The 27,527-nt window shown below is 43.2% G+C and overlaps 1 protein-coding gene across 1 annotated transcript in view; it reads right to left on the bottom strand.

Moving 5' to 3' along the window:
* Nucleotides 1–27,527, bottom strand: part of PDLIM1 (PDZ and LIM domain 1) — a 53,349-nt gene that overhangs the window by 7,210 nt on the left and 18,612 nt on the right. The window contains exons 2-5 of the mRNA XM_003409219.4: nt 20,290–20,441; nt 18,218–18,302; nt 11,253–11,452; nt 1,473–1,624 (exon numbers count right to left, since the gene is read on the bottom strand). Of these exons, the coding sequence (XP_003409267.1) occupies nt 1,473–1,624; nt 11,253–11,452; nt 18,218–18,302; nt 20,290–20,441 (589 nt within the window). The remainder of the gene's footprint in view (nt 1–1,472; nt 1,625–11,252; nt 11,453–18,217; nt 18,303–20,289; nt 20,442–27,527) is intronic.

Raw genomic sequence — 27,527 nt, 5'->3', positions numbered from 1 at the left:
GAGGTGCTTCTTAAAAATATATGTTCCTGGGAAGTGAGTGGCCTGAGGGCTGCTGACCCACAGGTCATCTTTGTGAGAATTAGAAAAAGACATCCCTTCTTCAACACTTCCATCTGTCACAAATTTTTCATAATATTAGATCGTTGTTAAAATAAGACACTTTCACGGCTATCTGCTTGAAAATTATCATAATAAATACACAGTAAATGTACTGTATGATCTCACTTATATGAAATAAGCAAATACATATAAACCGAAGACTATCAGTGGTTACTAGGGATGGGAGGGAGGGGGAAAAAGAGAGTTTTTGCTTAGGGGGCATTGAGTTGATGGTGAGAGAATAATTTGGAAAAGGTTAGCGATAATGGTTGCCCAACGTGAAGAATGTAATCAGTGTGGCTGATTTATGTAAGTAGAAGCTGTTGAATTGGTGAATGTTTTGTTGTATATATTCTCACCACCATATCTATATGGAAACCCTGGTGGTGTAGTGGTTAAGAGCTATGTCTGCTAACCAAAAGGTCGGCACTTTGAATCCACCAGGCACTCCTTAGAAACCCTATGAAGCAGTTCTACTTTGTCCTGTAGGGTCTCTGTGAGTAGGAATCAACTCGACAGCAACAGGTTTGGCTTGGTTTTTTATATATATATACACACATATATACATACAGTATATGATGTCTATAATGCAAAGAGTATCTATCTCCTTAGACCTGCAGAATCACACAGGGTGGCCGTGGGGGCTTGGGCATCAGAGCTCACACATGGACAAGCTAAGGGTGACCTGGGAACTCTTCTGATCTGGTTTCAAATCCAATAACCATCATTAAGCACCTACTCTGTGCCAGTCACAGTGATGGGTGTTTTCCCCAATTTATGGCATGTGATCCTCACAACAATCTTTGAAGAAAGGATTGTTAACCCCAATTAACAAATGAGAAAACAATCCTGGAGAGGTTGAGAGTCTTGCCTAAGGTCACAGGTGAAGAGGTGGCCACAACTGGGGACTCAGGCCCTCGAGGCATCACCCACGTTAGGGCAAGAGCAAACACATGGCCCCAAAGTGAAAGCTCAGCCGCTGGCTTCATGGTGTCGCTGATTCATTTTCATTCTGGTTGTCATCATCCCTGGCCCTCACCCACTTGCCCTTGCCAACCACCACAGGAACGTATACGTGCGCTCAAACCAAACAAAACAACCAAAGAACAGGCCAACAGAATCCCACAACAGTCAAGTTCACTCTCCAACCTCTACATCCTAATGCACACATGACAGGAAGCAGTGAACTGACCTTCTTAAACAAAGGGCCAGGCAGGAAGGTGTGTCAGCACACCACCCGCCCCACCTCTTATTCCCTCCCTTTTTGTGCTCTTTCCTCCCACTCCTGGCTGTGCTCACCTGTACTTAGTCAATGACTGACCTTTACCCCAGGCCTTGAACAAGGGCCTTTGACCACACACAGGGCTGATTACCTTTCTCCTCAGACTCCAGAATTTCTTGCAAAACCAGGAATGAAGTGGACTGTTTTGGAGGCTCATTTAACTCCTGTTTCTCCTGAAGCATCTTGTAAACTTCAGATTCTTTGTCAATGACAAGGCCGCTTGGAGGCTGAGAATACTCTAAACTGTAAAGAATGTTTGGAAATTCATTAGGACATGTCAGAAGTCAGAAAAAAACTCACCAGGCACCTCTCCAAGCAAAGACATCCCTGAGTCAAATGACAGAAATTATCCAATAAGCAAAACCCTCTCTTAACATAGCCACAGACCTGCCAAGACTATGAGGTATATTTACAGTCAGAGCTGGCTGCTGCTTCAACACAATAAGACTGTTTTTCCAAAGAGTCTTAATAATTCCGTTGCTTTTTGGCCTAATCCCATGCAAGAGGAATGCTTTGCTTTTTTTTAAACTATATAAACATTACGTCAAGAGAAAATTTAGAAGAGGGAAAATGCCAACCACAATGTGACCACTAAGAAGTCAGCTGGGTTCCCTCAGTACTAGCCACATGTATTCCATCTACAGAGCACAATCAGTGTTCTTTAGTCCTGATTATATCAAAGAACCTTCCATGTCCCCATAAACTCCTCATTATTCTCATGTCAAGGAGCTCCGGTCTCCTCACCTACAACGTGGAGGTAACAGCACCTGCCTTGCCTAGTTCACAAGGTTGGTGTCAAGGATGAAATATGAAAGTGCGTTGTAAACTGTAAAGTGCCATTCTGACGTACAGGAGGGAGCAGAGGCCTCTGCTCAGGCTCAGAGACTAATTGTCTCCTTTCTCTCTCTCTCTCTCTCCTTTGAGACAACTCTGGGGTAGCTGCTCAGCCTCCTGGGCCACTTTCAGTACACCACTCAGGGCCCCAGCTGGAAACAGAGTTGATCACAGCAATAAAGCTCCAGATGCTTCCCTTTCACTGCATAGTCTCACAAGAAAGTACAGGGCCCCAAACAGTGGCATAGGCTTTGCCGCTTCCAGGGGAGGTCAAAGGTTAAGTAGAAAGACTCATCAGCTAGCCACTCCTACTGGCTGTGGTTGGAGGAGGGGAAACCAGCCATGGCTCTCCTGTTCATACCTGCCGGTTTTTTGCCTTTGTCTCTCTCACCTCCACCTCCCCTGCCTGTGAATGAATGCCACCTTTGGACAGCAAGAGCCTCCCCCAGGCAGGTGATGGGGCCACCTTGAGGAGCTATTTCTAACAAGAACCATGGTTTTCCTCTGGCCCACCTTTTCAGCCCTGTTCTTTGAGTTATATGCTTGACTCTTGCTTTGGGTCTTGTGTTCTGAACTTGCCCTATAATAAATGCATTACATTATTTTTGAGGAATCTTTTCTCTATTACACTTAGAACTATTTTAAAATCAAGATCAGAACCATGGAATGTTCTCGGGAAGAATCTTTCACCTTCTTTGGTGTATGCTATGTCTGGAAGCTACCAAGGGAATACTAAAAACGACAATCCAAACCACAAGGTCATCATGTGTTCTTCCAGCAAACAACCCTTTCAAGTGTTTCCGTGGTTTAAAAAGTTAATCTCTTTTCTCAAATAAAGATAATATCTTTTTACCAGATGACTATTTATAAAGGATTTTCCATATTCATTCCTTTTTTTTCCTTGAAGCATTAACATATTTAATTCAAAAATAATGTCTTACTCTTTTAAGAACTATCTCTATGGGATCAAATTGACAACAGCAACTCAGAAGATTAGATAGGAACCTTATGGGGCAGTGAGTTTATGTTAATGAGGGAGGAACAACTCAGAAAAGGAGGGTGAGAATGGTTGTACAACTCGAAGAGTGTAATCAATGTTACTTGATTGTACATGTAGGAACTGTTGAATTGGTGTATATTCTCAACAACAGCAAAATAAACAAAATTTGGAAAAAAAAAAATCCTAAGTCCCCATGCCTAAGCCTTAGACATTAATTACACTATAAGATATGGCACATACCACCCTAATATCTTTGTTAAATTCTAGGAAAAAAGCATAAGAAATGAAGCCAAAAAAAAAGCATTCTTGTTTTTACATATAGTAACAGCAATGAAAGAAAAAATTCTACAGTGAAATGATTTCAGAAAATAGAATAAACATGACTGAGTCACCAGGAGAAAAAGTTGGAGGGTGGGATACTGGAAGTAATCACATTCTTCAGAACTCAATCTTTACAGGCTTAATAACAAAATACAAGAGTTTAATCAAATTCAACTCCTCTATTTTTTACATGACACTCTCTGTGTTTGGCACACTTGACCTAACTATATACCAGTTACCTAAATGTTTAACATTTTCTCTCACTATTTTAGGCTCTGGCCTCAAAGGCTCAGAATAGGAAACCAGAGCCTAGCTCCCAAAACACATCACAGCCAAGCGGCACCCGCCTGACACGGTGGCCCACAGAGCCAGATGTTCAAGGATCCCAGCAGACTTTAGAACACAAGAAACTCCCTTTGAGTTCATCTCTCAGAGGTGGAGTTCAGGGACTGTATGTGACACGCACGCCTGCTCCAGCCAAAAGTCAGCTGGGATGAAGGTCATTAAGGTCAAGCAGGACCAAGAACAGCCCACTCCATGGCTCTGGGACCTGGACCAGCATACCAACTCTGAGATGAAAGTCTATTCTATCAGAATAATGAAGTGACCAGAGTTGGGATATTTGAAAAAAAAAAAAAAACCAGTTGCCATCGAGTGGATTACAACTCCTAGCAACCACATAGGACAGAGTAGAACTGCCCCACAGAGTTTCCAAGGAGCTCCTGGTGGATTCAAACTGCCAACCTTTTGGTTAGCAGCCTAGCACTTAACCACTAAGCCACGAGGGTTTCCAAGCCACCAGGGTTTCCGGTTGGGGTATACAGGCTATTTAATTTTTTTTTTTTTTTCAATTTGAGACTACACCTGTGGCAGCAACTTAATAATATGTGTATAAATACCAACTAAAGCATGGAAGCCCTAAGATAAAATTGCCACTGCAGATACAACCTCAATGGGGTCATGATCTCACATAGTAAGTGAAACTTGGTTCTTCACTAAAACAACCTCTATGTGAGACAGATGTGGGAACAGAGAGGGGATTATTTGAATGATCATAAGTCTAAGACAGGAGAAAATATTTTCTTGCGAAAAATTTTTTCCCATCTGGGAAGATGTAGTAGGTGTTTTTTTCCCTATTCCTCCCATTAAGTCAACTAAAAAACCTGGGCATTATATGTAAAACAAACATAAGACGACTCTGAAAGATGGTGAGAAGAAGGCAAATAAGCAAGGGAACTCAGAACCCAAGAAACAACATGGTGGTGAGCTCCCTGGGTTTTCTTTTTGCCTCATTTATCCCAGACATGGAGCTAAAAAGGCAGTAATCCAGGAAGGGCTTAAACAGATACTTGTATACCAATGTTCACAGCAGCATTATTCACAGCAGCATTATTCACAGCAGCCAAAAGGTGGAAACAACCCAAATGTCCATCAACACATGAACGGATAAACAAAATGTGGTCTATTTATACAACGTAATCTTATTCAGCCATAAAGAAGAATGAAGTTCTGATACATGCTGTGACCTTACGAAATGATAAACCTTGAAAACATTTTGCTTAGTGAATGTGTCAGACACAAAAAGGACAAACATTGTATGATCCCACTTATGTGAAATATCTAGAACCAAGGCATAGAGACAAAGTTTATTAGCAGTTACCAGGAGCTGGGGGGAGGAAGGGTAAGGGGAGGAGAAGAATGTTGAGTTATTGCTTAAAAGACACTGAGTTTCTTCTGTTTGGAATGATGAAAAACTTTTAGAAGTATAGAGGTGACGGTTGCTCAGCATGGGGAATGCAAGTAACGTCACTGAATTATATACTTTAAAATGGCAAAATTTTTGTTATATGCATTTTTTACCACAATAAAATTTTTAAAAAGGCAAAAGGTAGGAAAATACTTATTACCCAAACATTAATCAAAAGAAAGTGGGAATTGTATGATCCCACTTAAGTGAAATATCTAGACTAGGTAAATGTATAGAGACCACAGTTTATTGCTAGTTACCAGGGATGTGAGAAGGGGGCAAAGGGGGAGTCATTGCTTAGGGGGCAATGAGTTTCTGTTAACTGTGATGGAATAATCTGGAAATGGACAGTGGTGATGGTGGTACACCACGATGAATGTAATCAGTGTTCAATGTCACTAAACTATACGTGTAAAAAATCTAAAAGAATCTCCAGAGAATTATGCTGTTAAAAAAAAAAAGTCCAAAAAGGGTATATACTGTATGAGTCCATTAATAAAACATCCTTGAAATGACAAAATAGAAAAGGGCAGCGGATTACTGGTTAAGGAGGGTGTGGGGGTAGAATGGGAAGGGACTATGAGGGATCCCTGCAGTGATGGAAATGTTCTGTACCTTGACTGCATCAACATCAATATCCTGGTTGCCACATTGTTCTATAGATTTTCAAGAGGTCACCATGGAGGTAAACAAGGGAAAGGGGAACATAGGTTCTTTCTGTATTATTTCCTACACTGCATGTGAATCTACATATATCACAAAATAAAAAGGCTAATTAGTTTTTTAAAAATCTTCCCCCCAGTGGTTAAGGTTAAGTGCTAGCTGCAAATGATACAAAGGAGATTCTGGTACTTGATATTTATATGGGTGGGCGTGAAGATGGTGGTAGGTTGACTCAGAAAAACCCTTCCTAGCTCATGTCTCAGATCCTGAGACATCATACATTTAAGAAGATTGAAATCATACCAAGTAATTCCTCTCACAGTAGAGTAAAACTAGAAGTCAGTAACTGGAAAATATACAAACATATGGAAATTAAGCAACATACTATTAAACTACCAATGTATCAAGGAAGAAACAGAGAAATCAGATCATGAGAAATGAGAACCTGGGTCTGAGATGTCCCAGCTTGGTTACCCCAATGTTCACCAGAAAAAAAGGAATCCTAGGAAACCCTATGTAATCATTTCTGGAAGGGATGCCTGGCCTGAGTACTCCCTAAATTTTAGTCTTCAAATGCCTAGATGCTGGACATTTGATAAGAAACCAAAGGAGTAATTATGGGCTCCAGGAAAAGAGGAGAGGACAACCAGACACCAGAGCCAGGTCTCCGTGGGCTGCTGGCAAGTTTAGCTCAAGGGGCAAGCAGCAGCCACCTGCAGGTAGAGGTTTTCTTCTGACCCAGCTCCAGGTGAGTCACGCTTAATACAATTCCTCTGACATCATTTGAATAGAGAACAATGCATTCTTTATTTCCACTGCACCTGCTTAGAAATCTGCCTCACTGATGATTAGAGAAATGCCTGAGAACACAATTTGGCAGAGCAGGTCTCTTGGGACCACTGTGTTGGTTAGGGGAACTCCATGAGGAGACCACTACTCCATCAGGAAGCTGAGGGACTGTGTTAGCTGGCCGGCTGAACTGAAGCCACAGTGCTGGGAAGAAGTTTACTGTATGTCATAGCAAAAGCTTCTCCAGAATAGTTGTCCACATGTTCCCACCCTTCTGGAACCCCTGATACTCAGAAGTAACGGACCTGGAGCTCTTCATGGGCAGTGACATCAGTAATAACTGGCAGTTACTGAGCACCTACCAGGGGCCAGCCATTGGGCTGGGTGCTTTACACCCAGCTCATCGCATGCTCTCAACAACCTGTGGTAAGGTGGTTAGTATGATCTCCATCCCAGAGATGAGGGAACTGGGTTTCAGAGAAGTTACATGATTTGCTCAAGGTCACACAACAGTAAAAGGAAGAGCCGGAATTCAAGCTCAGGCCCCTCTATACACACAGCCTGGACCTTTAGTAAAAGTACCAGGCAGCATCACATAAATAATTAAATCCAGGCCCTGAATTACCAGAAAATGACCAAAAAACAAAAAACCAAACTAGTTGCCATCAAGTCAATTTCAACTCATGTCAGCCCCACGTGTGCAGAGTAGAACTGCACTCCATAGCGTTTTCAAAGCTATGTACGATCTTTCAGAAGAAGGTCACCAACCAGGCCTTTCTTTTAAGGTACCTGAGTGGGTCTGAACCACCAACCTTTTAGTCAGTAGTCAAGCACTTAAGTGTTTCCACCACCAAGGACAAACATGATTATGACGTAGCCTTCCCCCTCCTAGGCCCCCAGAGGGCCAAAGGCCCTAAACTCAGTTCAAAAGGGTCAGGGGACAGTTGCTGCTGGCCTTCTGCTGAACTGAACACCATTTCCTTCACCCACCTGGTACCCAACAGTTAATGAGTGGCTGTTTCACTGAACTGACCCACAGGAAAAAAGCTGCTGAAGGCCTCCCACTCAGCTGTGTGTGTGGTGGGGTAGAAGGCAGGGCATCCTCTCACCTGCCTTCCCAGTTTAATCTGGAAATGGAAATGCTGTCTGAGTTCTTCTCTAACTGGGACATGGCTCTGGAAAGTCCTGCAAGACAGACAGCCACACACATACCAAGATACTCTGAAGTGCAGGGGACAAAGAAACCCAGGGTGAGCCCTAGGGAATGAGTGATGACCTCAGACACAAAGTATGCATCAGTTCTGGAACCTCAGCGAATCTCAGACTAAACAGGGAGGGTGAGCAAGCACTTGGGACATATGTTGACAGAGCAAGCAATGTGCCCCTGTGGCTGCCGGGTTTGCAGGAGAATCTCCGCTGAGAATACAAGTGATCTCTGTAGGAATACACGGGTAAACACAGACCCCACTTGGGTGGCACAGCAGGTTCAGGCAGCTTCTCTGCCTTGTGGGCTGCTGGTTTTCCCACTGCTGCTCAATTCATCCTCAAAGGGATGGGGCAGAGGTTGGGCCCCTCTACTGGGAAAATCAGGAAGGAGGCTTTTGATAAAGACTCTGAGGCAGCTGCAGCCAAAAAGTCTGCAACAGGAGGGGACAGCGGCTGGAGGAAAGCTTGTACAGTCTCCAGACAGTTTCAGATTTAATTGTTTCAGATGGGGGGAGGGAGCAGTCGGGGAGTATGAGAGAAGAAGAAAGAAGACATTAATGAAGGCAAAATAGCCAAGGCCATACTAAAAATACTTCGCAGACACATACTTCTCCCAACACATAGCAGCTCTTTCAATTAAGAATGCGTCATTTCCTGGGTTATTAAATCCAGATCACAGAACATTCCACTCTGGGACAATAAAAGAGGGTCATGTTCTCAGCCTCTCTCAGCACCAAAGCTGCAAAGAGCCAGATCATAGTCCTCTGTTTTCACACTTGGCTCCTTGCGGGATGGCTTGAGGGAAAGCTTCCCTTGTGAGTATGTACATAGAATGCTTGGGGACTCCCTATATCAGGTATCCCAAATGCCCCCACAGCCACCTTGAAGGGCATCATATCTCAAGCCAGTAAGGCCTTGCAGGTACAAGAATTTGGGAAAGAAGCAGCATTAGTTGCCACTTAGCATTACTTACTATGATAAAATGCCAATGACCTTTGTTGTTGTTGTTGTTGGGTGCCATCAAGTCAATTCCAACTCAAAGCAACCCCATGTGACAAAGTAGAACTACCCCATAGGATTTTCTTGGCTGTAATCTTTATGGAAGCAAATCGCCAGGGCCTTCTCCCACAGAGCCACTGGGTGGGTTCGAACCCTCAACCTTTCAGTTAGCAACCAAGCACTTAACCTCTGCATCAGTAGGGCTCCTTCAATGACCGTTACATTTTGTAAAGCCAAAGTCACCCAGCAAAAAGTGTGTTTGTCCCTCTCACCTACTAGAGTTTAAGAAACTTTGAAGGCAATCACAGTGCCCTCTCAGTGCTGGGCAGAGGGGACTGCAAGAGGGTGCCCAGTAGCATCTGTCTCTCTTTTCAGGGTGGGAAGGCTATATTGCATGGTGTACCTGGGCCCTCAAGAGGGGTTCCCAACAGTCCTTTCCAAACATATAACTAGTTTGGAACCTCTGGTACCTCAGCCTCTCCTGACCCATATATGAACCAATTTATTTGCAATTTAATTATACTAGAAGGTGAGTAGATTCCTGTTAAAGGTGAATTGGGGAAAAAACGAATGGCAAAGTGACCTTCAGAGTTAATGCAAGAACTGAGGACCCCAAGTAGGAAAGATCCTCAGAGATGAGACAAGTCTGGTCCACATGATGTTTTCAAACAAATCTGACTTATCACTAACATTTAGAAGTCAAGAGATTTCAGATAGAAAGAGGATTTCTGACTTCTGCTTTAATCAAAGGAATCATCCTAAATGGAAATGTTTGGCATGTGGGTCTGGCTGGAACATGCAGCAGCACCACCACCACCACGCCACCAGCCCACCAACCCGCCCCCCCGCCACTACCCTGCTCTGGACAGGGCATGCGCTCTCCAGCCCCCCACAGGCCTCTCTGCTCCTGGGTTTGCGCTCAGAGCTCTGCTCTCATTCCCTCATCCTACCCGCCACCTCTGGGCATTTGAAATTGCAGCTCCTGACCTAGTCCAATCCCTTTCCACCCACAGAGATCTGGTCGCATCTCTTACTCTCCATCCTCAAACCCAGTTCCTTTGCCATGGGCTGCTAGTATTTCCACTGTTTCTGGATTCATCCTCAACAAGTCTGGGATAGAACAGAGGCTGAGCACCTCTGCTGGGAAGATCTGAGGAGACTTTTGATAAAGACTCAGAGGCAGCCACTGCACCAAATGGTCTGCAACAGGAAGGAACCTGCCTCCTGTCCTGAGAAGATGCTTCCTTGGACTCTCCACCCCTTCCATCTGCAGCCTCGCCGCCACCCTTGGTTTGGCTGCCTCTGTCCCTGCCCCTGCCCCTGCCCCTGCCCTAGCTCGGGACTTGTTCCTGTGAGAGAAACATATCCTTACGGAAGTCTCCACCTTCTGTTTTCTAGTCCAGCGTTTATGGGGGTGGGGGTTGGGGGGAAGCAAACTCTGCTTCACCAAAAACGTGCATCATGAAGTATTTCTCCCTCACTTCAATCAGATGGTGAACACAAGCAGAAGCTACACTTGTTCCCCTCAAACACTCCCCAACTATAAACACTGGGGAATTTCTTCCGGAAGCAGTTGTCATCACAAGATGACAACCACCACAGAAATCCGGATGATAATAACAATAGGTCTCAGTGATTAATCAGTTTGTGCCCAACTTAGTGAAGGACATTGTCCACGTTACTTATTTTTACCATGACCCTACAAGCTGGGTGGTGTTACTCCATTTTAGACCAAAAACCAAAACAAAACAAAATCCATTGCTGTCCAGTCAATTCCAACTCATAGGCACCCTACAGGACAGAGTAGAACTGCCACGTATGGTTTCCAAGGCTGTAATCTTTATGGAAGCAGACTGCCACATCTTTCTCCCACAGAGCAGCTGGTGGGTTCAAACCACCAACCTTTCAGTTAGCAGCCAAGCACTTTAACCACTGTGCCACCTGGGCTCCATTTTTATAGATAAGGGAAATGGATGAAGACAGTATCGTATTTTACACAAATAATGCATGTGTTATGTGGGGTTTTTTGCCAACCACGCCCCCCCCCAGGTATTTTCATAAGTGCAATATGCTATTTTGTTGCTGTAGAAAAAAATTAGCATAGCATGCTTACGAATGGGGAGGAGGGGGTACACAGTTGGTGAAAATATACAACACACACGTTATTTATGTAAAAATACAGTGCTCGCTGAAGCAGACCTTTCCTCCCGGGTGGTGGCTCCACCTTCTTTCACTAGCCTGAGTGAACCTGGTCCTGGTGTGAGAAACCTCTCCCAGGGCTCGTCTGGAGGATCACTCCTGGGCCTACTTACGGTCTGCCATTTGTCTCCACCCCGATGGCTGCCGTCTTTGCCTCCAAGGCATTGTTGAAGTTGGAGATGTTTTCAGAAGAATAGAGGCCAGCTGGGTTGTTGTACTGGTTGGTGATGACCCTGGGGGTACTGCTGGAGGCGGGCGAGGCAGTAAAGGGCATGGCGCTTCGGTTGTGGGCACTTCCTATGTGCAGGACTTCCTGCAGGCAAGGACCAGAGGAGACGTCAAGGAAGGCTTCCAACGTGCACCCCTTGATGGGCAGTGCAAGCTGAGGACCAGAGAGCGAGATGCCCCGGCTGAGCTTAGTACAGCCCTGGTTCCACACTAAACTGTAACTGAGGGGCTCTGAATACGCACTGAGACACACAGGCCAGAGCTGTGAAGCCTCATAAGATAGGCAAGCGTGCAGGTTCATACCCCAGTTCTGCCCAGTAAAGCCTGATCTCCCACTGGGTATCCCTGAGCAGAATACCCCTTGATGTCTTGGGGCGTCAGGAGCCATAGGGCTGTCAGGATCCAAGTCAGAGCTGAAACTTCCTTTCAGGGCACATTCCAGAGGGATTATGGTACCAGGAGGAGAGAAGCATGCAAAGTCCCTTCAGTCAGTTCAGAGCAGGAGATGATAAAAAGTGGAGATAAATTCCCCAGAACTGAACAGGGTTAGACAAGCAAGATAAAAGAGTTGTGGTACCACAGGGTAACACAGCTGCTGAACAGGCACAAACGGGCTCCATCCCCTAGCAGAAGGGGGTTAAAGGGAATTAAGAGCCTGTTGTTTGTTGTGGGAGAAAGACAATGAGAAGGTTTGGGATACCTGGTACAGGAGAGGTGCCCAGAGGAGCGGCATAAAAGAACTTTGAGTTCCTGGTGTTCTCATTCCTCTTTTTCTGTAATGTGAGAAAGCACACACCACCCCCACCCTTGATTTGTTAGGAGTCTGACGAATAATTACTACAGCTACAACATCTCAGAGCTTCTTTACAAACACCCCCCAAAAAAAACCCTGTGAGAATTTTTTAAACTAACTTTTCTTTTTTAAAAATCACAGCTTTTTGGTGCCTGAATTAGGAAGGTCCTTTCTACAGGAGTGTTTCCGGATCAGTCCATGGCTTCCAACCAGAGAGCATACTCTGTGCAGCCTGCTAAACTCAACCAGTAACCAGCTGCCACCAAGTCAATTCCGACTCGTAGCGACCCATGTGTGTCAGAGTAGAACTGTGCTCCACAGGGCTTTCGATGGCTGATTTTTCAGAAGTAGATCGCCAGGCCTTTCTTCCGAGGTGCTACTGGGTGGACTCAAACCTCCAACCTTTTTTTGGTTAGCAGCCGATAGAGGGTTAACCATTTGTACCCCCCAGGGACTCCCTTTCTAAGCTCAACATGCATGCTTTTTCTGAGTCCCTCTGAAAATCTACCTTAACCCTCATCTCTTTCTTAAACACCCAGGCCCAGAACCACTGCCCCAGAAAGAGCTCTGTCCTCTGTTGCTTTTTTTTTTTTTTTTCCTCATTTTTGGTAAATCTTCAAGTCTTACACTGACAATAGAAAACATTATGCATAAAAACAAACAACTTATTTCACTATGGACCTAATTTAAAACAAAAGACAATATGAAAATTGTTTTATAATTAAGATTTCTTTTTCACTATTCAGATAGGCTTTCTCTTCAACAAGTCAGAGACAGTGGTATTTTTTTTTTTAATAATTTTTATTGTGCTTTAAGTGAAAGTTTACAAATTAAGTCAGTCTCTCACACAAAAACCCATATACACCTTGCTACACACTCCCAATTACTCTCCCCCTAATGAGACAGCCTGCTAGAGACAGTGGTTTTACTGTATAAATTACATTTAGCTGACTTTGTCCACATTTAGGACCCATAAACTAAGTCCACACAGATAATTCACAAAAGAGGAAGTATAACTAATTAAGGAAAAAAGAAACAAAATTTTATCAGTAATCAAAGACTGGTTAGGTAAACTTTCTGGCACAACTACCAAAAGGAGTAATACGTAGTCGTTAAGGCTGTGGTCACGATGAAGACTGCAGCCGAGCTGTAGATGGGCGGCACGACTTCCATCTACACTACAACACTATGGGATAGAGGCACGGCTACTGCTGCCCAGATCGCCATGTTTTCCTTCTGCCTTTCCTTTTCCACAGCACTTGCCAGGGGCAGCATGGGATACTGAGCGTCAGAAAAGAGCTCTTCTTTTTCTGTCTTGGCACAGCTTTCCCCCTGCCACTTCCTGTTTGACCTTGGGCAAGTTATCTAACCTCTCTGAACCCACTGCTCTCTCATCTTTAAAATGAAGACAATAAAGCCTCTTCACAAGGACTTGCTGTGACACACAAGTGCGCCAAGCACAGTGCCCGGCACACAGCAGATACCCAACCAGTGCCCGTTTTCTTCTCCTGCCATAGAAACACATTTCCAATTAGAATGGAAGTCAGTGGAAAAGTAGGGTTGGAGATTCTGATTTTTACTTCGTACAGAATCTTTAGCGAATGTATCCGTTTTGTACATAAAAGGAATATCTCTACACCCATGTGAACACTGGTCTTTCCAGAAGTCAGGCAGATTCAGGGCCTGCCTATTCAAAAAAAAAGGATGATGTAATTGTTTGGGCTTTGTATGTCTCAGTCTCCACGGAAACGCAATAATGAGGAAATGTAAAGTAGGTGTGTAACTACGCTGACCTCAGATAAGGTGGGGTGTTGGCTGGCATTACATGAGCCAACACATCTTTTTATTATAAATGAACTCTGGTCTTACTCATTTCTCATCTTTCTTTTTTTAAGTGGCTGGAAGTGGAAGATTTTGGAAAAATCAGAGGTGGGTAGTTTTTCATGAGGATAAAGAATTACTGGAATCAAGAGAAAAACATACCCAATTTAGATTTCAAAGTATTTGAGAATTTTTTAAAATCTGAATCAGCTTTCAAAATAGAAACACAGTATCTACATCACATGTTTAGGATGAAAATTCAAGGACGGTACAAATTAAAAAATACAATGAAAATTTAAACGCTTATCTGATTTAAGGAAACACTAGGATTTTCCGACATACAAGTTAAAACACAGTCCTTCCTTGTGTGTTGTAAAACATTATGAAAGCTTAACACACTAAAATTTAACATCTATAGTAAATTTAATGAGCTGGCTGGGAGTTCCCAGGGAAACTACAATTAACTGTGGCCTGTTTTAAATTAGTTTGCAAAACTGCCAGTTTATAGACTGAAAGCCATTTTATGAACTTTTCTTAGGGGAGCTATATAGAATAACACGTTCATCTTAGCTTTGAAATGGCAGATGCAAAATGATCCTTCAAGTGACTCTTATGATTCTTAGTTATGATTTTTCTTATATTAAGGGGAAAAAATTTGTACGTGATTATATTTCTGAAATTTTAATTGAAGTCATTTAAGATGTACATATTTTCCTTAAGTTTTTTTAAGAAAATACGACTTAATAAAACTGCTCGATTTACACATACCAGTGCATCAAGAAGGAGCCCTGGTTGGAAAGGAAAGAACCCCCAGATAAGCAAAACATTACTGAAAAAGAAGAAGAAAGTGGGAGGCCTCACCCTACCTGATTTCAGAACCTATTATATAGCTACAGTAGTCAAAACAGCCTGGTACTGGTACAACAACAGGCACATAGACCAATGGAACAGAATTGAGAATCCAGATATAAATCCATCCACGTATGAGCAGCTGATATTTGACAAAGGACCAGTGTCAGTCAATTGGAGAAATAATAGTCTTTTTAACAAATGGTGCTGGCATACCTGGATATCCATTTGCAAAAGAATGAAACAGGACCCATACCTCACACCATGCACAAAAACTAACTCCAAGTGGATCAAAGACCTAAACATAAAGACTAAAACGATAAAAATCATGGAAGAAAAAATAGGATCTACCCTAGGAGCCCTAATACAGGGCATAAACAGAATACAAAACATTACCAAAAATGATGAAGAGAAACCAGATAACTGGGAGCTCCTAAAAATCAAACACCTATGCTCATCTAAAGACTTCACCAAAAGAGTAAAAAGACCACCTACAGACTGGGAAAGAATATTCAGCTATGACATCTCAGACCAGCGCCTGATCTCTAAAATCTACATGATTCTGTCAAAACTCAACCACAAAAAGACAAACAACCCAATCAAGAAGTGGGCAAAGGATATGAACACACATTTCACTAAGGAAGATATTCAGGCAGCCAACAGATACATGAGAAAATGCTCTCGATCATTAGCCATTAGAGAAATGCAAATTAAAACTACGATGAGATTCCATCTCACACCAACTAGACTGGCATTAATTCAAAAAACACAATATAATAAATGTTGGAGAGGCTGCGCAGAGATTGGAACTCTCGTACACTGCTGGTGGGATTGTAGAATGGTACAACCACTTTGGAAATCCATCTGGCGTTATCTTAAACAGTTAGAAATAGAACTACCATACAACCCAGAAATCCCACTCCTCGGAATATACCCTAAAGATACAAGAGCCTTCACACAAACAGATATATGCACACCCATGTTTATTGCAGCTCTGTTTACAATAGCAAAAAGCTGGAAGCAACCAAGATGTCCATCAACGGACGAATGGGTAAATAAATTATGGTATATTCACACAATGGAATACTACGCATCGATAAAGAACAGTGACGAATCTCTGAAACATTTCATAACATGGAGGAATCTGGAAGGCATTAGGCTGAGCGAAATGAGTCAGTTGCAAAAGGACAAATATTGTATAAGACCACTATTATAAGATCTTGAGAAATAGAAAAAACAGAGAAGAACACATACTTATGTGGTTACAAAGGGGGGAGGGAGGGAGGGAGGGAGGGAGAGGGCTTTTTATTGATCAATCTGTAGATAAGAACTGCTTTGGGTGAAGGGAAAGACAACACTCAAAACAAGGAAGGTCAGCCTAATTGGACTGGATTAAAAGTAAAGAGGTTTCCGGGATAAAATGAAAGCTTCAAAGGTCAGCGAAGCAGGGGCTGGGGTCTGGGGAACTTGGTTTGAGGGGACTTCTAAGTCAATGGGCAAAATAATTCTATTATGAAAACATTCTGCATCCCACTTTGAATTGTGGTGCCTGGGGTCCTAAATGCCAACAAGCGGCCATCTAAAATACATTAATTGGTCTCAACCCACCTGGAGCAAAGGCAAAGGAAGAACACCAAGGTCACACGACAACTAAGAACCCAAGAGACAGAAAGGGCCACATGAACCAGAGACCTACATTATCCTGAGACCAGAAGAACTAGTTGGTGCCTGGCCACAATCGATGTCTGTCCTGTCAGGGAGCACAACAGACAACTCCTGAGGGAGCAGGAGACCAATGGGATACAGACCCCAAATTCTCATTAAAAGACCACACCTAATGGTATGATTGCGACTAGAGGAATCCCAGGGACAATGCTCCCCAGAACTCCTGATGGCACAGGACAGGAACCATCCCCGCAGACAAATCATCAGGCATGAAAAGGACTGGTCAGTGGGGGGGAGAGAGATGCTGATGAAGAGTGAGCTAATTAAATCAGGTGGACACGGGAGAGTGTGTTGGCAACTCTTGACTGGAGGGGGGATGGGAAGATAGAGAGAGAGGGAAGATGGCAAAATTGGCACGAAATGAGAGACTGTGAGGGCTGACTCAATAGGGGGAGAGCAAGTGGGAGAAGGGAGTAAGATGTATGTAAACCTACATGTGACAGACTGATTGGAATGGTAAATGTTCACTTGAAGCTTAATAAAAAAAAAAAAAAAGAAGGAGCCCTGGTGATGCAGTGGTTAAGCTCTCAGCTGCTAATGGAAAGGTCGGTGGTTCAAACCCACCAGCCAGTCTATGGGAGAAAGATGTGGCAGTCGGCTCCTGTAAAGATTACAGTCCTGGAAACCCTATGGGGCAGTTCTACCCTGTCCTATAGGGTCCCTGTGAATTGGAATCGACTCAACAGCAACAGGTTAATGCATCAGGTGAGTTCAACATCATACAAGTTTCTGCTTTATGTATAAAAGATGGCTATATGTTACCTTCTGGTTGTATCTCGATTCACCATAAAAACTATATTCTTTCTCAAATTTTTTTTTTTTTAATTCAAAAGGAATACTCATTCATTGTGGGTAATTTACAGAATGCAAATGAGGAAGAAGGACAGAGCATCTATAATCTAACCACTGAGAGATTTATAAATACGGGCTCTCAGGATGGTCTACTCTCCCGGGAAGCTCTATTTGCTCCACAAATTGTGCGCTGACTACCATGTTTTTCAATATAAATTATTTTATTTCAGTCATTTCTACATTTTTCTTTATGTATTTAAAATTTAGAAATGACTGCCTGGGGATCTGCTGTGTGCCAAGCACTAAGTAATCTCTAAATAATGTCTCACTAGAAGCCATGCATTTACCTGTAACAAAAATAGAGATTTCTACCCTAGAGCTCATGGAAACCAGCTAGGGGCATACAGGGAAGAGAAGCAGGGTTTACTATTAAACTTCCCCTTATTATTTTTTTTTATTTCTTCTAAGCTCCAGGCCTTGGAGCCCAAACTTATTTTCATCCACGGCATGACTCACTTGTATCCGAAATCCATATGGAGTTGAGTTAGTGCCTTCACTATACTACAGTCCTGTGAACCCTATTCCGTGCAGGAAGGCTTCCACCCGCTTCCCTTATCGCTTTCCTACCACCGCCTTCCAGCCTAGGCCTCGGTCGCCACTGCCCTGGGATTTTCCAGCCCTTTCCTCCCGAAGTTCCTTTACGGGAAGAACTGAACAAGAGCCAAATCCCAGCAATGACAGGGCAGGCCTCTCCCTGCTGTCTTATCCCCAGGCCTCCTGGGCAGGAAAAATGGGAATGTGCAGAGCATTGTCAAAAGCAGAAAAGAAGCTGGGTGGTAAGAGCAGTGACAGTGATGAACAAGTACTTACCTGGGGTTCAGAGGCTAAATTCATCTTGTATGGATGACGCTTCCCTTCCTCAGTCACCAGAGGAGACCAGATTTTATGTTCAGATCTGCAACAGATCAACGGAGCTGTTGTTGCATTCATGCTAAATAAATAACACAGACTAAAAACAGAGTGGAAACATGTCCCCTCGTGCATGGACTACTACAGGTGTCCCTGGGTGATGCAAATGATTAACATGCTCAGCTGCTAACTAAAAGGTTGAAGGTTCGAGTCTACCCCCAGAGGCACCCTGGAAAAAAGTCCTGGCAATCTACTTCCAAAAAATTAGCAACTGAAAACCCTATGTAGCATAGCTCTACTCTGACACACATGGGGTGACCATGACTCAAAATCAACTCAACAGCAATTTTTTAAAAATATTTATCACCAAACCAAACCTATTGCCGTTGAGTTGGTTCTGACTCATAGCCGCCCTATAGGACAGAGTGGAACTGCCCAATAGGGTTTCCAAGAAGCACCTGGTAGATTCCAACTGCTGACCTTTTTGGTTAGCAGCTGAGCACTTAACCACTGCATCACCACGGCTCCTAAATATATATAAAAACCTGTTGCTGTCAAGTTGATTCCAATTCATAGCAACTCTATAGGACAGAGTAGAACTGCACCATATGGTTTACAAGGAGCGCCTGATGGATTCGAACTGCCGAACTTTCGGTTAGCAGCCCTAGCTCTTAACCACTACACCACCAGGGGTTCATGTATATACACACATGTACAATATAACACTACATGTCCCATGGGGTTGGGTTCTGAAGTGTGCAATAGGCTTTGATATACAACCACACTTCTGGTCGTCAGGGTAATCCTACGTCAGAAGTTGTTGTTAGGTGCTATCAAGTCAATTTCGACTCCTGGTAACCCCAGATGACAGAGTAGAACTGCCCCATAGGGTTCGCTAGGCTGTAATCTTTACTTGACAGCACCTAACAACAATAATCTTTACAAGAGCAGATTGTCAGATCTTTCTTCTGCGGAGCCCCTAGGTGGGTTTGAACTGCCAACCTTTCAGTTAGCAGCCAAGCTCTTAACTATTTGTGCTACCAGGGCTCCTTATGGCACAGTCGAAGAGGGCAATATACTCAGCTCACAGAGGAGAACCTGAGCAAAGGGTTCATGAAAAAGAGCCTCAGAAGCTGAGATTAGTGAAACGTTAAAGGGCAAGTTAACACAAGACCAGAATAAAGACTCTGAACTTGATTCAACAGGAGATAGGAGGCCGTTAAAGGTTGAATCAAATCACTCCTGAAGTCCTGCCCTTGCAGGACTCCATCCAAGACCAAACGAAAGAATAATGGAAATCCTACCACAATTACAATTCCCAAGGCACTCTCCTCACTTAACCTGATAACTCCAGCTCTCTTTTCTTATAGCATACTTAAATGTTACACTCAGCACTTGTTTAATGTATGAAGCCTTCCTCTGTTACTGTAACCTCCTGGCACAGAACCCACTGCTCAGTATAGTGTTGCAGGAACAGTATCCTAAGTGGATTCTCAATAGTTCTGAGAAAAAATTTTCATTTCATTATGTCTGACAATACTTAGCTGGTTTTACTGGATCAAAATTTTTAGTTCATTGTCTTGGATCAAGGAGTCTCTGGGTGGTAAAATGATTAACAAACTTAGCTGCTAACCAAAAGATTAGAGGTTCAAGTCTACCCAGAATTGCCTCAGAAGTACGGCCTAGCGATTGACTTTTGAAAAAATTAGCCACTGAAAACCTTATAGAGCACAGTTCTACTCTGACACACATGGAGTCACCATGAGTTGGTGCCAACTTGATGGCAATGGTAACCGGTGTTCGGTCCAATAACAATGCAGGTATCTTAGAGAAAGAAGCTTGCACTATTAAGTTAGAGGGAAAAATGAGCCACCTGAAATTCCAATTCCACAGGCCTTTTTACATGCCTGCAGTGTACATGGCACTGAGTTAGGGGATGTGGGCCTGAGGGATTCTGAGACAAGGAGGGCAGTCCCTGCCCACAAGCAGCTTCTGGGCGATCAGAAATGAATGAATATTTTCACAGGCCTCACCTGGCCACTGTGAGAGTCATGTTGTCTGTGCAACCCTTGATTTTGTTCTGAGCTTCCAAGTGTGTCATATTGCTAGTATTTTCCCCATCAATGGCTGTGATTACATCTCCGATACATAAATCAGCGATAGCAGCCTTGCTTCCGGGAGTGACCTGCAAAAAAGGGGAGAGCAGGCTAGTTACTATTTGTCTCCAGGGAAACCAATGAGTAAGTTACCATGAGGTTAAGTATTCACTGATACGGATCAAAGCATTTAACTAGGAAAGAAGGCTGAAATCATAAGCCTAAATAATAACAATCCTTTTTATATTTATGTAATACTTTATGGTTTACAAAAAGTCCTTTTCTATATATGATCTCATTACACTCTTACAACAACCTTTCAGAAAGAAGGGCAATCTAGTAAAAGGACCAGACTTAATGGTCTGACTGAGGCTGGAAGGACCCCAGAGGACATGGCCCGCCAACTCTCTGTTACCCCAGAACTAAAACCATTCCGAAGTCAACTCTTCAGACAAAGATTAGACTAGACTATAAGACACAAAATGATACTGGTGAGGAGTGTGCTTCTTAGCTCAAGTAGACACCTGAGACTATGTGGCCAGCTCCTGTCCCAAGGCGAGATGAGAAATCAGAGGGGGACAGGAGCTGGTTGAATGGACATGAGAAATACAGGGTGGAGAGGAGGAGTGTGCTGTCACACTGTAGGGAGAGCACCTAGGTCACGTAACACCGTGTGTATAAGTTTTCATATGAGAAACTGACTTGCATTGTAAACTTCCACTTATAGTGCAATTAAAAAAGTAAAAATAAATAGAATAGAATAGAAAAAAAAAAAGGAAAGGAGGGCAACCATGAGTCCTCATCTCAGACACCAGGAAACAAGCTTTGAAAGATCTGTGAGTTGGCCCAAGATCATACACCTAGTATATTACGGCCAGGATTCAAACCCTGAGCCAGACCCAATCACATCGTCTCTTCAATTGAACCTTCCTGCAGCCTTAAAATAGGCCAACAATTACTTTTTTAAAAGCCACACATTTAGAAAATGATATGCATAGTAAGACCCTATTTCTGTAAAAATCTCAATTAATAATAGTAAAAAAAAAAATGGTATGCATAGTAAAACCCTATTTCTGTAAAAATCTCAATTAATAATAATAGAGCACAGAAAAATCTGGAACAGTGGAACCCTACACACCAAATTGCTCACATTTATGCATTTCTGTAGTGTTTGTTTTGTTTTTTATTTTGCAATGAGTGCAAATTACTTTCGTGATTAGAAAAAGCAATAAAGACTATTTAAAAAATAAAGCAAATCACATGATGGCAATGGCGTGAACCTCAAAGAGCCATATGTACCCTTGGCGAGTTGGAAACACATGTAAAACCAGAGGCCATTTTGCCTCAGCTTTCTGTCCCTCTGGTAAGAGAGAAGCAGCCTGGATTCTTTCTAAAACAGGAATCAGCAGAAGACCTTGGGATATCCTGTTCTACTCCCTGCCAAAGCAGGGCCTCACGTGGGTTTACTCTGCTTTCATTTCCTCTCACCTGAGAAGCTGACTATGGCTGGGGTCGTTCCTGATAGGGTGGCTGGTTTTCTGTCAATAGATGCCTCTAGACCAGTGGTTCCAAATGTATAGGTGCCAGTAGCTTGGGGGAAGCCAGGCAATCGTGGCAATGGGTCCTCAAGTCCACCTGCTTACTGAGCACTGCATGTGGGCTGAATAAATATCATGTCTCCCGCACAGACGTACAACTATTTTTCAGGTGAATACTGACGCTGTTGCAATGAATGAAGTACAGATTTATTCTGACGTAATACTAAGCTCGGAGTAACTTGTGGCTATTAGCTGCTTTCAAAACCAATAAAAATATTACCATTATCATCTCAGGGTCCGGGACTTTTTTTGACATTAAAAGACTTTCTTGATGGGAATCCCACAGGCCCTCAGGATCAGGGTGGTTTTAACACACCCACACTCCCAGTTCCAGAAGGTTCTGGCCTCCCCTTGGAGGAGGTCCTTAACTCCTGGGAGCCAACTGAGGATGGGCTTGTGAACACCTGGGTGTCTCTGTAAGGCTGAACCACAGATATGAGACCCTTTAGAGCAAACGAACTAGGCCACAAGACTTCGGCCTTAAGTCCCGTGGTGGGATACACCTTTCAGCAGCCACAGTTCCCCACCACCCTCACCAAACTGAAAACACTGACCCTTCTGGGGCGGCTGGTGTGATGTCACTGTGGGGCCAATTCCCACCATCAACACTCTGACCCCATGAAATGAGGGCTGGGTAAGTCGATCTCTGAGGGCCCTTCCGGTTCGGACATGCTATGACTTTATCAGGGAAAATTCTGCTGGAATGTGGCAGGATGTGGAAACCAACGCAGAGATCTTGACCCCTTAACCTTCCTTTCTGGCTTTCCCATCATCTGTTTACCAGAGATCGGGCTTTTAGAAAACGAAAGCCCTACTCCTAGTTCAGACCTTCTCATCCAACCACTGGGAAGAGACATTTTACACCAGCAAGAGGAGGCTGCTCTCGTTTAGTCAACAATGAGAAGTTGGCATCTGAGTCACCCAGTCCATGCAGTAAAAACAAATGCCTCTCATTTTCTGACCCATCTTCATGCAACTTCCTGTCTATTTCTCCTTTTCTAAAGGAAAATGTAGATCCTCATTTTAGAAAGGACCCTAAAAATAAAAAAAAAAAAAGCTGCCATCCAGTGGACTCTGACTCATGATGGTCCCATATGTGTTAGAGTAGAACTGTGCTCCCTAAGATTGTCAATGGCTGATTTTTCAAAAGTAGAGATCACCAGGCCTTTCTTTCGAGGCACCTATGGGCAAATCTGAACCTCCAACCTTTCAGGTAGCAACCAAGAACATTTTTAACCATTTTTGCCACCTAGGAACTTGAAAAAGGACCCTAAGCATCACTCAGTTTGAGGCTGCAATGGTTCTGGAATGACAAACTATCTGCAGGCAGAGCAGCCTGAATCAAGGTGAAAAATGCCTGATCAAACTACTTTATCATGACCAAATCTAACAGTGTTAAAAAGCAGATCCCTTAGGACAAAATCCAAAATCATTAGCAAGGCCCATAAAAACTCAGCCTCCCTCCTCATCCTCACTGTGCCACTCCCCCACTGAGCTCTAGCTTCAAAAGCCTCTTTAGTTCTTCTCTACCTCAGGGCCTTGTTGTTGATGTTAGCTGCCATTGAGTCAATTCTGACTCATAGCCACCCTATGTACAACAGAATAAAACACTGCCCAGTTCTGTGCCATCCTCAGAATCGTTGCTATGCTTAAGCCCATTGTTGCAGCCACTGTGTCAATCCATCTCATTGAGGGTCTTCCTCTCTTTCACTAACCTTCTACCTTACCAAGCATGATATCCTTCTCCAGGGACTGGTCTCTCCTGATCAAACAACAATAACAACAAAACCAAACCCACTGCTGTCGAGTTGACTGTTGACTGTGACTCCTAGCAACCCTATAGGACAGAGGAGAATTGCCCCATAGGGTTTTCAAAAAGTGGCTGGTAGACTTGAAGTGCCAACTTTTTGGTTAGCAGCCAAAGACTTAACTACTTCACGATCAGGGCTCCTCCCTCCTGATAACATGCCCAAAATACATGCGCCTAGGTCTTGTCATCCTTACTTCTAAGAAGTATCCTGGCTGTGCTTCTTCCAAGGCAGATTTGTTCATTCTTCTGGCAGTCCATGATATATTCAATAGCCTTCATCAACACCATAATTTAAAGACATCAACTCTTCAGTCTTCCTTTTTCATTGTCCAGCTTTCTCATGCATACAAGGTGACTGAAAATACCATGACTTGGGTCAGGTACTCCTTAGTCCTCAAAGTAACACCTTTGCTTTTAAACACAGATTTGCCCAATGCAATACATCATTTCTCAACTGCTGCTTCTATCGGTGTTGACTGGATCCAAGTAAAATGAGATCCTTGACAACTTCGATTCTTTCTCTGCTTATTATAACCTTGTTTACTGGTCCAGTTGTGAGGATTTTTGTTTTCTTTATGTTGAGGTGTAATCCATACTGAAGGCTATAGTCTTTGATCTTCATCGGAAAGTGCTTCAAGTCCTCTAGGCTTTCCACAAGCAAGGTTGTGTCATCTGCATATCGCAGGTTATTAGTAAGTCTTCCTCCAATCCTAATGCCTTGGTTCTTCTTCCTATATTCCAGCTTCTCGGGTTATGTGCTCTGCACACAGACTGAATAAATATGGTGAAAGAATACAGCCTTGACACACACGTTTCCTGGTTTTAAACCATGCAGTATCCCCTTGTTCAGTTCGAATGACTGCCTCTTGGTCTATGTACAGGTTCCACATGAGCACAGTTAAGTGTTCTAGAATTCCCATGCTTTGCCATGTCACCATTAATTTGTTATGATCCACACAGTCAAATGCCTTTTTGTAGCCAACAAAACTCAGGTAAACATCCTTCTGGTAGTCTCTGCTTTCAGTCAAGATCCATCTGACATCAGCAATGATATCCCTCGTTCCACGTCCTCTTCTGAATTCAGCTTGAATTTCTGGCAAACTTACATAGAGATAACTAAACTTGCTAGTATATAGAACTGGATGCATACCCAATCAAAAAATAGCCATGACAAATGAAAAGACAAGCTTCCACCTCTATGATAACACCACATTTCTATTTTATCCCTCCCTTGACCCCTCTTTCTCTCTCTCTTTCATTCACTCATCAGGCAGTTTTTTCCTGATGTACATTCTGAAAGACACTGTAGCTTGTTGATTAAAATGTGGCTTCTGGGATCAGACAGCCGGAGTTCAAGTCCTGCCTCTTCCACTTGTGAGCTAAGTGTACTTGGACAGGGTATTTCACCTCTCTGTGCCTCATTCTTCTCATTTGTAAAAGAGGGATGATACTGACTACTCTGACTTCATAAGCTGTGGTGAGGATTAAATGGGATATTCAGGCAGAGCACACTGTCGGAGCTCTAGAAATGTTAGCTATTGTTAGCAGATTCCAGGAACCATACAAGGCACTGGAATACAGAGGTGAAAAGGATGGTCCCTGCCCTCAAAGAGCTCTCAGTCTCCAGAGGAGACAGGCATGTACAACAGCTGGTAAGTGCTATACTAGAAGCAAACAGGCTATAGGAGTCTAAAGGTGGAATCAGGGAAGGCTCCCTGGAAGAAGTGCTGCTTAAAACTGGGCAAAAGCACAAAAGGAGGTGGGAGAGAGCATGCCAAGTTACAGGAACAGCATGTAGACTGGTATGTCTGAAACACAGGAAGTGAAGAGAGAGGAAGGGGATGAGGCTGCAGATGTAAACACAGACCAGGCCACAAGAACCTTGTTATTTTCCTGCTAAGAAGGTTGTACTTTATCTGGAAAGCGCTGGGAACCAGCAAAGGATTTTCAACACTGTGCCTGCTATCAACGGCTCAGCTATTGCCAAGAACCAACCACTGAGCCCTAACTCTGCTGAGATTGAATTAAATACATTTGACAGATATTCTCTAATGGCAGTTCTAAGAAGCAGATCCATTCAAGGAGTGATACATTGAGCCTCTAGACAGGCCATTCTGAGTTGGCTTCCTCTGTGGACCATTCAGAAGGGAGTCAGTCCTACTTAAAATCAGATGTTCTACTGATAACCAGAGTGGGGTTCTTCTAACTCCCTAGGCCAAAGACTGAAAGTTGGAGGCCCATAAAGTGAATCCAGCCCACACTCCTGGTTCTCTGTTTTAAGTTAACTTACTTGCCAACTTGTACATATTGGTAGATATGACACAAATATCTAGTTTCTCAGCTTCTTGTGAAAAATCAAAGATCTGGCAATTCTGGCCCCACCTTTCCAGAAGGCAACAATCAGCACAGGCTAAGAAGCCTCTGCCCCCTCTAGATGAGGCATACACCTTTCACTTAGCCGCAATTCCCACCATGCTCTATTACCCCCTAACACAGAAACCTGGTACTAGCTGTCATTTATCATCATTCTTAAAGCAATTCATTTTCTAACTATCTGATCCTTAATTCAAATTCATTTACGTTGCTTCCTGGCCTTCATGTAAATGAGTTTGTGACTACTGGCTTAGTTCAAAAGTTGTATAACGCAAATATTTGTCAAATGGCTTAAACAGTTCTGATTCAGAGCTTTTCTTCCTACTTAAAAAAAATGGCTCTATTCAGAAAGTTCTCTGACTCTTACCTGTGGATAAGAGTACAGGCCAATCTCTTGAATGTTCACAGAACACTGTAAACCTTGTCCCTTGGAGTTGGCATCTAAACTTCAGGCCAGCAATTGACCTGACTCACCAATAACTCAGGGGAGAACTTTGATATTTGTAAGGATGAGGCAATAGCTCCCCTGGGGGAGCGGGGGTTTGAATATATAGTTAGACCTCTGCACACCACATCAGATCTATTGAACCAGGGTCTACACAGAAGGGCCTAGGAATCTATATTTTAAAAAAGCTTCTCAGATGCTCACAAGGTTTGGAAATATCAAGGTAGATGCTGACTATCATTTTCCCAACCTCTCTCCCTGAATGGGAAACCGTGGTAGCATAGTGGTTAAGAGCTATGCCTGCTAACCAAAAAGTTGGCAGCTGAAGTCCATCAGGCGCTCCTTGGAAACTGTATGGGGAAGTTCTCCTCTGTCCTATAGGGTCACTATGAGTTGGAATCGACTCGATGGCATAGTTTTCTTGTTTTGTTTTGTTTTGTTTTGTTTTGTTTTGTTTCTCCCTGAATGACGTTAAGTCATCGGGTGAACAAATAATACTTGGGCTCTAAAATCTCAGCTCCCCGAGAAACAACTTCAAGGGCTTACACTTCTATTAAGGTATACCGAAAGCTCTAGAAAGAAATGTCCACTAGAATAGTGTTTATCTATCTCTTGCCAAATATAGGCCCTATTGTGTTGGTCAACATCCCTGAAGGTGCTGTGCAAACACAGTATTGCAGAAGTACAATTTCATTCCAGATATCTAGATAACATGGTTCCTATTTCACTTTGGCCAGAAAACTCACAGCTAAATGTAGTGTCAATTACAGAAACCAGCTAATTTAAAGTTGCTGGAACTTCTTTCTCCTTTTGCTCTTCTATGTCCCAATTTTTTGTTAAACCATATTATGAGAGCTCTTGTGTTTTACATGTTGTGAGTATGTGTTTTGGTGTTATAAATCGACCTTAAATCCTTCCAAAATGTAGGTGAGGTAGAGAGCATAAATGA

Source organism: Loxodonta africana, chromosome 16, assembly GCF_030014295.1.
Source record: "Loxodonta africana isolate mLoxAfr1 chromosome 16, mLoxAfr1.hap2, whole genome shotgun sequence".
NCBI classification, from domain to species: Eukaryota; Metazoa; Chordata; class Mammalia; order Proboscidea; family Elephantidae; genus Loxodonta; species Loxodonta africana.
The sequence above is the reverse complement of the archived record's forward strand: the minus strand, read 5'-3'. Positions and strand labels throughout refer to the sequence as shown.